The sequence below is a fragment of the Pseudophryne corroboree genome, chromosome 8 (genome assembly GCF_028390025.1).
Source record: "Pseudophryne corroboree isolate aPseCor3 chromosome 8, aPseCor3.hap2, whole genome shotgun sequence".
NCBI classification, from domain to species: Eukaryota; Metazoa; Chordata; class Amphibia; order Anura; family Myobatrachidae; genus Pseudophryne; species Pseudophryne corroboree.
This window is the reverse complement of record NC_086451.1, coordinates 259,511,230-259,525,246: the sequence shown is the minus strand read 5'-3', so window position 1 is coordinate 259,525,246 and position 14,017 is coordinate 259,511,230. Positions and strand designations below refer to the sequence as shown.

General features: G+C 48.5%; 1 protein-coding gene across 2 annotated transcripts in view; it reads left to right on the top strand.

Moving 5' to 3' along the window:
* The window catches only part of LOC134948916 (cysteine-rich hydrophobic domain-containing protein 2-like), a 95,546-nt gene that overhangs the window by 54,732 nt on the left and 26,797 nt on the right, over positions 1–14,017 (top strand). For both annotated transcript variants that reach the window (XR_010183056.1, XM_063937197.1), the window contains exon 2: positions 2,576–2,630. Coding sequence is in view for 1 of the 2 variants with exons in the window: in XM_063937197.1 (XP_063793267.1) it covers positions 2,576–2,630 (55 nt within the window). In the remaining variant the exon portion in view is untranslated. The remainder of the gene's footprint in view (positions 1–2,575; positions 2,631–14,017) is intronic.

The window sequence follows — 14,017 nt, the reverse complement described above, 5'->3', positions numbered from 1 at the left end:
TGGAGAATTCTCTCTGCATAAATAAGCTTAGAGCAAATTTATAAGGCTCTAAACTTAGCAAGACCTCTGCTTCAAGGTCAGCCGGTATTGATCCAGTGGGATAACATCACGGCAGTCGCCCACGTAAACAGAAAGGGCGGCACAAGAAGCAGGAGGGCAGTGACAAAACTGCAAGGATTTTTCGCTAGGCGGAAAATCATGTGATAGCACTGTCAGCAGTGTTCTTTCCGGGAGTGGACGACTGGGAAGCAGACTTCCTCAGCAGGCATGACCTCCACCCGGGAGAGTGGAAACTTCATAGGGAAGTTTTTCAGCATGATTGTGGACCGTTGGCAAAGACCAAAGGTGGACATGATAGCGTCCCGCCCGAAAAACGGGACAGGTATTCCGCCAGGTCATGAGACCTTCAGGCGATAGCTGTGGATGTTCTGGTAACACCGTGGGTGTACCAGTCAGTGTATGGGTTCCCTCCTCTGTTTCTCATAACCAAGGTATTGAGAATTATAAGACATAGAGGAGTATGAACTATACTAGTGGCTCCGGATGGGCCAAGAGGGACTTGGTACCCGGAGCTTCAAGAGATGCTCACAGAGGACTAAGGGCCTGGGGAGCTAAGAAGGGACTTGCTTCAGCAAGTACCATGTCTTTTCCAAGAATTACCGCGGCTGCGTTTGACGGCATGGCGGTTGAATACCGGATTCTGAAGGGAAAAAGGCATTCCATAAGAGGTCATACCTACCTTGGTCAAAGCCAGGAAGGAGGTGACCGCACAACGTCATCACCACATGTGGTGAAAATATGTTGCGTGGGTAAGGCCAGGAAGGCTCCACGAAGGAAATTCAACTAGGTCGATTCTGCACTTCCTGAAAACAGGAGTGTTTTGAGCCTCAAATTGGGGTTCATTAAGATTTAAATTTCGGCCCTGTAGATTTTCTTCCAGAAAAAATTGACTTCAGTCCCTGAAGTCCAGATTGTAAAGGGTGTATTCCATATACAGTTCTTTTGTGCCTCTAGGGGCACCGTGAGATCTCAACATAGTGTTGGGATTCCTTAACATCATATTGGTTTGAACCGCTCAAATCTGTGGATTTGAAATATCTCACATGGAAAGTGACCATGCTGTTGACCAATATCTCACATGGAAAGTGACCATGTTGTTAGTCCTGGCCTCGGCCAGGCGATTGTCAAAAAGAATGGGCGGTTTTGTTTTACAAAAGCCCATATTAGAATTTTCCATTTGAACAGGGCAGAACTGGGACTCGTCTCCAGTTTCTTCCTAAAGGGGTGTCAGCGTTGTCACCTGAAACAACCTATTGTGGTGCCTGCGGCTACTGGGGACTTGGAGGACTCCAAGTTACTAGACGTGGTCAGGGCCCTAAAAATATATATATATATATATATATATATATATATATATATATATATATATATATATATATATATATATATATATATATATATATATAGTTAGGACGGCTGGAGTCAGAAAGTCTGACTTGCTGTTTATATTGTATGCACCCAACAAGCTGGGTGCTCCTGCTTCTAAGCAGTCTATTGCACGCTAGATTTGTAGTACAATTCAGCTTGCACATTCTGTGGCAGGCCTGCCACAGCCGAAATATGTAGATGCCCATTCCACAAGGAAGGTGGCCTCATCCTGGGCGGCTGCCCGAGGAGTCTCGGCATTATAACTTTGCCGAGCAGCTACGTGGTCAGGGGAGAACACGTTTGTAAAATTTTACAAATTTGATACTCTGGCTAAAGAGGACCTGGAGTTCTCTCATTCGGTGCTGCAGAGTCATCCGCACTCTCCCGCCCGTTTGGGAGCTTTGGTATAATCCCCATGGTCCTGACGGAGTCCCCAGCATCCACTAGGACGTTAGAGAAAATAAGAATTTACTTACCGATAATTCTATTTCTCGTAGTCCGTAGTGGATGCTGGGCGCCCATCCCAAGTGCGGATTGTCTGCAATGCTTGTACATAGTTATTGTTACAAAAATCGGGTTATTACTATTGTTGTGAGCCATTTTTTCAGAGGCTACTTCGTTTTGTTATCATACTGTTAACTGGGTTCAGATCACAAGTTGTACGGTGTGATTGGTGTGGCTGGTATGAGTCTTACCCGGGATTCAAGATCCTTCCTTATTGTGTACGCTCGTCCGGGCACAGTACCTAACTGAGGCTTGGAGGAGGGTCATAGGGGGAGGAGCCAGTACACACCATGTGACCTAAAAAGCTTTTTAGATGTGCCCTGTCTCCTGCGGAGCCCGCTATTCCCCATGGTCCTGACGGAGTCCCCAGCATCCACTACGGACTACGAGAAATAGAATTATCGGTAAGTAAATTCTTATTTTAACTGGGCTTTTTAACTGCTGCTAGCTCAGATACGTTCATTGAATGTACTTAAAGTCTTTCTACGCAGATGTTTATAGAATTGTATTTGTACATAATCCAACTAGACGGATTTATATGGGAAAGCTTTAAGAAACAAAATTAGATTACTGTGCTGTTAAATAACCATGATTTGAAGAAAACGGTGTAGTGAAAACTTACGTATATTTTTACTTCTCATAGGTTTGGTCTAAGCAACAAATTTGATGCAGAATTCCCTTCTGTCCTTACAGGAAAGGTGAGCATTATAGGGTTACTTCAGTTTACAGATGTTCTCACCAGTCCTGGTGGCTTTTTTCAAAGTATGCAGGTACTTCATCAGTAGCAGGACAACAAACATTCGTTCTGTGTGCATATTTGTGATTGATTTGTGGAACAAAGGGGAGGAAACCTACTACAGGGTGGTCCATACGTGTGGAAACACTGTTATAAAAAGAAAATAAGGCAAGGAAATATTAATCCAGTGTCTACACATATATGGGAGTGGGAGAAAACTTTTTAATGTAAATCACCAGTATGGTGGCCATCTTGAAGTTGGCCATCTTGGATGCAACTCTTTATTTTTCTCTGACGTCCTAGTGGATGCTGGGGACTCCGTAAGGACCATGGGGAATAGCGGCTCCGCAGGAGACTGGGCACAAAGTAAAAGCTTTAGGACTAGCTGGTGTGCACTGGCTCCTCCCCCTATGACCCTCCTCCAAGCCTCAGTTAGATTTTGTGCCCGAACGAGAAGGGTGCAATCTAGGTGGCTCTCCTGAGCTGCTTAGAGTAAAAGTTTAAATAGTTTTTTTATTTTCAGTGAGACCTGCTGGCAACAGGCTCACTGCATCGAGGGACTTAGGGGAGAGAAACGAACTCACCTGCGTGCAGAGTGGATTGGGTTTCTTAGGCTACTGGACATTAGCTCCAGAGGGACGATCACAGGCCCAGCCATGGATGGGTCCCGGAGCCGCGCCGCCGGCCCCCTTACAGATGCTGAAGCAAGAAGAGGTCCATAAATCGGCGGCAGAAGACTTTCCTGTCTTCATAAGGTAGCGCACAGCACTGCAGCTGTGCGCCATTGCTCTCAGCACACTTCACACTCCGGTCACTGAGGGTGCAGGACGCTGGGGGGGGGGCGTCCTGGGAAGCAATGAATTTACCTTAGTTGGCGAAAAATACATCACATATAGCTCCTGGGCTATATGGATGTATTTAACCCCTGCCAGTTTTCCAGAAAAAAGCGGGAGAAGAGCCCGCCGTGAAGGGGGCGGGGCCTATCTCCTCAGCACACAGCGCCATTTTTCCCACACAGCTCCGCTGGTAGGAAGGCTCCCAGAATCTCCCCTGCATCCTGCAACTACAGAAACAGGGTAAAAAAGAGAGGGGGGCACTTATTTGGCAAAATAACAGATATAAGCAGCTATAAGGGATAGACACTTATTGTAAGGTTGTCCCTATACATATATAGCGCTCTGGTGTGTGCTGGCAAACTCTCCCTCTGTCTCCCCAAGGGGCTAAGTGGGTCCTGTCCTCTATCAGAGCATTCCCTGTGTGTGTGCTGTGTGTCGGTACGTTTGTGTCGACATGTATGAGGAGAAAAATGATGTGGAGACGGAGCAGAGTGTCTGTAACAGTGATGTCACCCCCTAGGGGGTCGACACCTGAGTGGATGTACTGTTGAAAATTACGTGACAGTGTCAGCTCTATATAAAAAAACAGTGGTTGACATGAGACAGCCGGCTACTCAGCTTGTGCCTGTCCAGACGTCTCATAGGCCGTCAGGGGCTCTAAAGCGGCCGTTACCTCAGATGGCAGATACAGACGCCGACACGGATACTGACTCCTGTGTCGACGGTGAAGAGACAACCGTGATTTCCAGTAGGGCCACACGTTACATGATTGAGACAATGGAAAATGTTTTTATACATTTCTGATAATACGAGTACCACCAAAAAAAAGGGGTATTATGTTCGGTGAGGGGAAAAACTACCTGTAGTTTTCCTGAATCTGAGAAATAAAATGAGGTGTGTGATGATGCGTGGGTTTCCCCCCCGATAACAATTAATAATTTCTTAAAAAGTATTGGCTGCATACCCTTTCCCGCCAGAGGTTAGGATGCATTGGGAAACACCCCCTAGGGGGGATAAGGCGCTCACACGCTTGTAAGAACAAGGGCTCTACCCTTTCATGAGATGGCCGCCCTTAAGGATCCTGCTGATAGAAAGCAGGAGGGTATCCAAAAAAGGTATTTACACACATACTGGTGTTATACTGCGACCAGCTATCGCCTCAGCCTGGAGGTGCAGTGCTGGGTTGGCATGGTCGGATTCCCTGACTGGAAATATTGATATCCTAGATAAGGATAGTATATTATTGCCTATAGAGCATTTAAAAGATGCATTTCTATATATGCATGATGCACAGCGGAATATTTGCCGACTGGCATCAAGTATAAGTGCGTTGTCCAATTCTACCAGTAAAATGGTCAGGTGATGCGGATTCCAAACGGCATTTGGAAGTATTGCCTTTGAAAGGGGACATTTGGGGTCGGTCTTTTAGACCTGGTGGCCACGGCAACAGCTGGGAAATCCACGTTTGTACCCCAGGTCGCCTCTCAAAATAAGACGCCGTATTATCAGGCGCAGTCCTTTGTTGGCAAGCGGACAAAAGGTTCCTCTTTTCTGTTTGTGACAGAGGGAGAGGAAAAAGGCTGCAGAGATCAGCCAGTTCCCAGGAACAGAAACCCTTTCCCGCCTCTGCCAAGCCCTCAGTATGACGCTAGGGCTTTACAAGCTCAGGCACGGTGGGGGCCCGTTCTCAATGAATTTCAGTGCGCAGTGGGCTCACTCGCAAGTAGACCCCTGGATCCTTCAGGTAATATCTCAGGGGTACATATTGGAATTCGAGACGTCTCCCCCTCGCCGTTTCCAAAAGTCGACTTTACCGACGTCTCCCTCTGACAGGTAGGCAGTTTTGGAAGCCATTCACAAGCTGTATTCCCAGCAGGTGATAATCAAGGTACCCCTCCTGCAACAGGGAACGGGGTATTATTCCACACTATTGTGGTACCGAAGCCAGACGGCTCGGTGAGACCGATTCTAAAATCTTTGAACACTTACATACAGAGGTTCAAATTCAAGATTGAGTCACTCAGAGCAGTGATTGCGAACCTGGAAGAAGGGGACTACATGATGTCTCGGGACATCAAGGATGCTTACCTTCATGTCAAAATTTACCCTTCTCACCAAGAGTACCTCAGGTTTATGGTACAGAACTGTCACTATCAGTTCAGACGCTGCCGTAGGGATGGTCCACGGCACCCCGGGTCTTTACCAAGGTAATGGCCGAAATGATGATATTCCTTCGAAGGAAGGGAATTTTAGTTATCCCTTACTTGGACGATTCCCTGATAAGGGTAAGATCCAGGGAACAGTTGGAGGTCGGTGTAGCACTATCTCAGGTAGTGTTGCAGCAGCACGATTGGATTCTCAATATTCCAAAATCGCAGCTGGTTCCGACGACGTGTCTTCTGTTCCTAGGGATGATCCTGGACACAGTCCAGAAAAAGGTGTTTCTCCCGGAGGAGAAAGCCAGGGAGTTATCCGAGCTAGTCAGGAACCTCCTCAAACCGAGCCAAGTCTCAGTGCATCAATGCACAAGGGTTCTGGGTAAAATGGTGGCTTCCTACGAAGCAATCCCATTCGGCAGATTCCACGCAAGAACTTTCCAGTGGGACCTGCTGGACAAATGGTCCGGGTCGCATCTTCAGATGCATCAGCGGATAACCCTGTCACCAAGGACAAGGGTGTCCCTCCTGTGGTGGTTGCAGAGTGCTCATCTTCTAGAGGGCCGCAGATTCGGCATTCAGGACTGGGTCCTGGTAACCACGGATGCCAGCCTGCGAGGCTGGGGAGCAGTCACACAGGGAAGGAATATCCAGGACTTATGGTCAAGCCTGGAGACATCACTTCACATAAATATCCTGAAGCTAAGGGACATTTACAATGCTCTAAGCTTAGCAAGACCTCTGCTTCAAGGTCAGCCGGTGTTGATCCAGTCGGACAACATCACGGCAGTCACCCACGTAAACAGACAGGGTGGCACAAGAAGCAGGAGGGCAATGGCAGAAGCTGCAAGGATTCTTCGCTGGGCGGAAAATCATGGGATAGCACTGTCAGCAGTATTCATTCCGGGAGTGGACAACTGGGAAGCAGACTTCCTCAGCACGACCTCCACCCGGGAGAGTGGGGACTTCACCCAGAAGTCTTCCACATGATTATAAACCGTTGGGAAAAACTCGACAGGTATTGCGCCAGGTCAAGGGACCCTCAGGCAATAGCTGTAGACGCTCTGGTAACACCGTGGGTGTACCAGTCAGTGTATGTGTTCCCTCCTCTGCCTCTCATACCCAAGGTACTGAGATTGATAAGATGGAGAGGAGTAAGCACTATATTCGTGGCTCCGGATTGGCCAAGAAGGACTTGGTAACCGGAACTTCAAGAGATGCTCACGGAGGATCCGTGGCCTCTACCTCTAAGAAGGGACCTGCTCCAGCAAGGACCCTGTCTGTTCCAAGACTTACCGCGGCTACGTTTGACGGCATGGCGGTTGAACGCCGGATCCTGAAGGAAAAAAGGCATTCCGGATGAAGTCATCCCTATCCTGATCAAAGCCAGGAAGGATGTAACCGCAAAACATTATCACCGCATTTGGCGAAAATATGTTGCGTGGTGCGAGGCCAGTAAGGCCCGACGGAGGAAATTCAACTGGGTCGATTCCTACATTTCCTGCAAACAGGAGTGTCTATGGGCCTGAAATTGGGGTCCATTAAGGTTCAAATTTCGGCCCTGTCAATTTTCTTCCAAAAAGAACTAGCTTCAGTCCCTGAAGTTCAGACGTTTGTAAAAGGGGTACTGCATATACAGCCTCCTTTTGTGCCTCCAGTGGCACCTTGGGATCTCAATGTAGTTTTTGGGTTCCAAAAGTCACATTGGTTTGAACCACTTAAATCTGTGGAGTTAAAATATCTCACATGGAAAGTGGTCATGCTGTTGGCCCTGGCCTGGGCCAGGCGCGTGTCAGAATTGGCGGCTTTATCCTGTAAAAGCCCTTATCTGATTTTCCATTCGGACAGGGCGGAATTGAGGACTCGTCCTCAGTTTCTCCCTAAGGTGGTTTCAGCGTTTCACCTGAACCAACCTATTGTGGTGCCTGCGGCTACTAGGGACTTGGAGGACTCCAAGTTGCTAGACGTTGTCAGGGCCCTGAAAATATGTTTCCAGGACGGCTGGAGTCAGAAAATCTGACTCGCTGTTTATCCTGTATGCACCCAACAAGCTGGGTGCTCCTGCTTCTAAGCAGACTATTGCTCGTTGGATTTGTAGTACAATTCCGCTTGCACATTCTGTGGCAGGCCTGCCACAGCCAAAAATCTGTAAATGCCCACTCCACAAGGAAGGTGGGCTCATCTTGGGCGGCTGCCCGAGGGGTCTCGGCTTTACAACTTTGCCGAGCAGCTACTTGGTCAGGAGCAAATACGTTTGTAAAATTCTACAAATTTGATACCCTGGCTGAGGAGGACCTGGAGTTCTCTCATTTGGTGCTGCAGAGTCATCCGCACTCTCCCGCCCGTTTGGGAGCTTTGGTATAATCCCCATGGTCCTTACGGAGTCCCCAGCATCCACTAGGACGTCAGAGAAAATAAGAATTTACTTACCGATAATTCTATTTCTCGTAGTCCGTAGTGGATGCTGGGCGCCCATCCCAAGTGCGGATTGTCTGCAATACTTGTACATAGTTATTGTTACAAAAATCGGGTTTTTGTTGTTGTGAGCCATCTTTTCAGAGGCTCCTTCTGTTATCATGCTGTTAACTGGGTTCAGATCACAAGTTGTACGGTGTGATTGGTGTGGCTGGTATGAGTCTTACCCGGGATTCAAAATCCTTCCTTATTGTGTACGCTCGTCCGGGCACAGTATCCTAACTGAGGCTTGGAGGAGGGTCATAGGGGGAGGAGCCAGTGCACACCAGCTAGTCCTAAAGCTTTTACTTTGTGCCCAGTCTCCTGCGGAGCCGCTATTCCCCATGGTCCTTACGGAGTCCCCAGCATCCACTACGGACTACGAGAAATAGAATTATCGGTAAGTAAATTCTTATTTTTAATTGGGAAGGTAGTCGTGACATATCAAACAAATGCAGATTTTCATAAGAAACACAATTGTGTACTTTGTTTTAATATATCCATTCTCAAATTGTATCCCATATCATATGTGTAGACTCTGGATTAATATTTCCTTACACATTTCCTTTTTTATACGGTTTATGGACCAACCTGTATTTTACTGTGCATTGCCCACCATTTAAATGCTCACACAATGTATTGTAGTTTGAAAGTATGTACAAACAGTTGCAGAGTAAAACAACTCGCACACTATGAAAAATTGTAGCTAAGAAAATATGGGGTCTGTGTACCAGTATTCGCAAATACACGCTATAGCGCATATTTTACCCGGTAATTGACAGTGGTGACTTGAAAATAAAAAAAATGGCGGGTCCCACAGGACGCGCTCTGACCAATCAGCAGCGCTGTCCTGTGTCAGTCAGTTTCATTCACCAATAGCAGAGGACGGGGAGGAAACCATAGAGAGCGTGATCTCCCTCCCTCCGCACGGGACCCGGAACATCCAGCCTGCTGTGTGTGGCTGGGCCTGTCCCCTCCGGGCAGGCCATGAGACCGGTGACCTTCCTGGGGAAAGCCGCGGTGCTGCATCTGTAACTTTTTAGACTGTGGCTGGCGGCACTGGCGCACGCAGTGGGTTTTCGGAGTACCTATGCTCTGCAAAGCCGATCTTTGCTGCTGCCGAGCCTATGGTTACTTTCTTTAGATGAAGTGGCAGCGCTGCCCTAGTTGCTCGTGGCAGGGGGTAGACAGGGGTTCCAGGAAGCTGCTGCAGCGTAAACAGTAGCTCCTTACAGCGCAGCAGCTGACTGACTGCACTTGTCTCCGCAGCTCTGCTACGTACACAAAGTGATGTGTGTGGGTTGCTTGCTCAGCACAGTACATTAAAAATCATTAAATTACTTGTGAACTGTTTAATTGGGGAGGGAGGGGGGGGTTGCCTATAATCCTCTATATGTGGGCAAGTGCTGCTATACTTGCTGTGCTCTCACTTGCATGTTTTTCACTTAATACACATAAGCACCAGTATATGATTAAGTCTTAAATCTGGCACTCAGGTTGCTCTTGTGTAGGCTACAATGGGCTACTGCAATCGGGAGATTGCAGTAGCTATGTGGGCCAATATCGGTGGAAGCATTGCATCCCCCATAGAAACCTATGGGGGATGCGGCTGAGGGCAGCACTGAATAGATCGCAGCAGGTATCGGACATACCTGCTACATACCTGCTACAATCCCTCCTTCATACATTGCAGGGACACATCGTATTTGTGGCTATGTCTTTGTGTGCTAACTAATATATGCGTTGTGTGCGTATGTTCCCTCTATATGCACAGCATATCTGTACATCTGTGTGCATGTGTATCCCATTTCTACATGCATGTGTATCCCCCCCTCCCCCATACAAATCCTGCGTTTGTCCCTGGGGTGGTGATACAGTATAAGGCAGATATGAGCAGGAACAGTACAGTCCGGCGGAGAAGAGTAGGTCGACCGCTTCTGCAGGACCAGGCCCACCTCTTCATGCCCTCTACAATGCCGTCCTCCTTCCCCTCTAACTTGCCGCTCTTTTCTAATCTGGTCCCTCCTATTCCTTCCCCTCCACCCTGTCACCTGCAATCCTAATTTGCTCCCCCTACTTCCACTCAACCCTGCCTGTGCCCTCGCTCTACTTTTCTCTAGCTTCATGGGACAGAGTAGCTGGGAAGTTATCTGGTGGGATGATACTAATGTTAATGTGTTGTGTACTGTAGTGATTTAGTGAAGCGTATAGGGTAGGAAGGGAGATATAGTGTAGTGTAGGCATATGGGGGGATGTAGTACAGCACATAGAGGGTAATGTAGTGTAGTACAGGGTAAAGGGGGGTATGTAGTTCAGAAATGTAGTGCAGGTATAGGGGGGCGTGATGTAGTGTAGCGTATGTATGGGGATTGTAGTGCAGTGATGTATGTAGGGAGAAATGTAGCACAACAACGTTGTGTTGTGGGGAACATTTTCCTGTGGATGCTGCACATCAGTTAGGCAATAGATGCATTTGGGGCACATTAGGGGCATGTGGGATAAACACCTCTGTGGCGTGAGCAAAGCCACGGCACTCAGTGCAGCCATGTCTTATTTTTCTTTAGGATGGATGGGGAGATGGGGGGGGGGGGGGAGGCATGTCAGTGAGAGAACCAAAGCATATTTTTTGCACTTAGGCCCACCACTGTGTATACTGTATGTCGCTATAGATGGAGATGTTTGAGGGCAAGTGGGGGAGTGATCTAATGCCAGGTCATATGGACAAGCTGAGGTGTATTAAAAGGACATGTAAAGAGGTGTGATGGCCATTTAGCGATTTAATAACAATAGATAATGATGGGTCCCTCGGTCTCGCATCATTTCTCTTACGTCCTAGAGGATGCTGGGGACTCCGTAAGGACCATGGGGTATAGACGGGCTCCACAGGAGACATGGGCACTCTAAAGACTTTTTAGAATAGAATAGCACTGGCTCCTCCCTCTATGCCCCTCCTCCAGACCTCAGTTAGATCCTGTGCCCAGAGGCGACTGGATGCACTACAGGGGAGCTCTCCTGAGTTTCTCTGAAAAAGACTTTTGTTAGGTTTTTTATTTTCAGGGAGCCCTGCTGGCAACAGGCTCCCTGCAACGTGGGACTGAGGGGAGAGAAGCAGACCTGCTTAAATGAATGGCTCGGCTTCTTAGGCTACTGGACACCATTAGCTCCAGAGGGAGTCAGAACGCAGGTCTCACCCTCGCCGTTCGTCCCGGAGCCGCGCCGCCATCCTCCTCACAGAGCCGGAAGATAGAAGCCGGGTGAGTATGAGAAGAATGAAGACTTCAAAGGCGGCAGAAGACTTCATGATCTTCACTGAGGTAACGCTGCGTGCCATTGCTCCCACACAGATTACACACAATAGGCACTGTATGGGTGCAGGGCGCGGGTGGGGGGCGCGCCCTGGGCAGCATTATTAACCTCAAGGTACACTGGCATATAAAATAGATACTGCAGAGGCAGTATATTAATAAACCCCCGCCAGTATAAATAATTTGAACGGGACCGAAGCCCGCCGGTGAGGGGGCGGGGCTTGATCCTTCCAGCACTAACCAGCGCCATTTTCTCCACAGCACACTGCAGAAGCAGGCTCCCCGGACTCTCCCCTGCTGTACACGGTTACAGAGGGCATAAAAGAGGGGGGGCACATGTAATTGGCGCAGTGAAGTGTATTTCTCTAACGTCCTAAGTGGATGCTGGGGACTCCGTAAGGACCATGGGGAATAGCGGCTCCGCAGGAGACTGGGCACATCTAAAGAAAGCTTTAGGACTAACTGGTGTGCACTGGCTCCTCCCCCTATGACCCTCCTCCAAGCCTCAGTTAGATTTCTGTGCCCGACGAGAAGGGTGCACACTAGGGGCTCTCCTGAGCTTCTTAGTGAAAGTTTTAGTTTAGGTTTGTTATTTTCAGTGAGACCTGCTGGCAACAGGCTCACTGCATCGAGGGACTAAGGGGAGAAGAAGCGAACTCACCTGCGTGCAGAGTGGATTGGGCTTCTTGGCTACTGGACATTAGCTCCAGAGGGACGATCACAGGATGGGTCCCGGAGCCGTGCCGCCGGCCCCCTTACAGAGCCAGAAGAGCGAAGAGGTCCGGAGAAAGCGGCGGCAGAAGACGTTCCTGTCTTCAAATAAGGTAGCGCACAGCACTGCAGCTGTGCGCCATTGCTCTCAGCACACTTCACACTCCGGTCACTGAGGGTGCAGGGCGCTGGGGGGGGGCGCCCTGAGACGCAATAAAACATGACAGAAATACCTTACATGGCAAAAAAATGCATCACATATAGCTCCTGGGCTATATGGATGCATTTAACCCCTGCCAGAATATACAAAAAAACGGGTGATAAGGCCGCCGAAAAAGGGGCGGAGCCTATCTCCTCAGCACACTGGCGCCATTTTCCCTCACAGCTCAGTTGGAGGGAAGCTCCCTGACTCTTCCCTGCACTACAGAAAGGGTTAAAAAAAGAGAGGGGGGGCACTATTTAGGCACAGTATTAAAACATACAGCAGCTATAAGGGGAAAAACACTTATATAAGGTTATCCCTGTATATATATAGCGCTCTGGTGTGTGCTGGCATACTCTCCCTCTGTCTCCCCAAAGGGCTAGTGGGGTCCTGTCCTCTATCAGAGCATTCCCTGTGTGTGTGCTGTGTGTCGGTACGTTTGTGTCGACATGTATGAGGAGAAAAATGATGTGGAGACGGAGCAGAGTGTCTGTAACAGTGATGTCACCCCCTAGGGGGTCGACACCTGAGTGGATGTACTGTTGAAAATTACGTGACAGTGTCCGCTCTATATAAAAAAACAGTGGTTGACATGAGACAGCCGGCTACTCAGCTTGTGCCTGTCCAGACGTCTCATAGGCCGTCAGGGGCTCTAAAGCGGCCGTTACCTCAGATGGCAGATACAGACGCCGACACGGATACTGACTCCTGTGTCGACGGTGAAGAGACAACCGTGATTTCCAGTAGGGCCACACGTTACATGATTGAGACAATGGCAAATGTTTTTATACATTTCTGATAATACGAGTACCACCAAAAAGGGGTATTATGTTCGGTGAGGGAAAAACTACCTGTAGTTTTCCTGAATCTGAGAAATAAAATGAGGTGTGTGATGATGCGTGGGTTTCCCCCCGATAACAATTAATAATTTCTTAAAAAGTATTGGCTGCATACCCTTTCCCGCCAGAGGTTAGGGTGCGTTGGGAAACACCCCCTAGGGGGGATAAGGCGCTCACACGCTTGTAAGAACAAGGGCTCTACCCTCTCATGAGATGGCCGCCCTTAAGGATCCTGCTGATAGAAAGCAGGAGGGTATCCAAAAAGGTATTTACACACATACTGGTGTTATACTGCGACCAGCAATCGCCTCAGCCTGGAGGTGCAGTGCTGGGTTGGCATGGTCGGATTCCCTGACTGGAAATATTGATATCCTAGATAAGGATAGTATATTATTGCCTATAGAGCATTTAAAAGATGCATTTCTATATATGCATGATGCACAGCGGAATATTTGCCGACTGGCATCAAGTATAAGTGCGTTGTCCAATTCTACCAGTAAAATGGTCAGGTGATGCGGATTCCAAACGGCATTTGGAAGTATTGCCTTTGAAAAGGGACATTTGGGGTCGGTCTTTTAGACCTGGTGGCCACGGCAACAACTGGGAAATCCACGTTTGTACCCCAGGTCGCCTCTCAAAATAAGACGCCGTATTATCAGGCGCAGTCCTTTGTTGGCAAGCGGACAAAAGGTTCCTCTTTTCTGCTCGTGACAGAGGGAGAGGAAAAAGGCTGAAGAGATTAGCCAGTTCCCAGGAACAGAAACCCTTTCCCGCCTCTGCCAAGGTTCTGGGTAAAAATGGTGGCTTCCTACGAAGCAATCCCATTCGCTAGAGTCCACGCAAGAA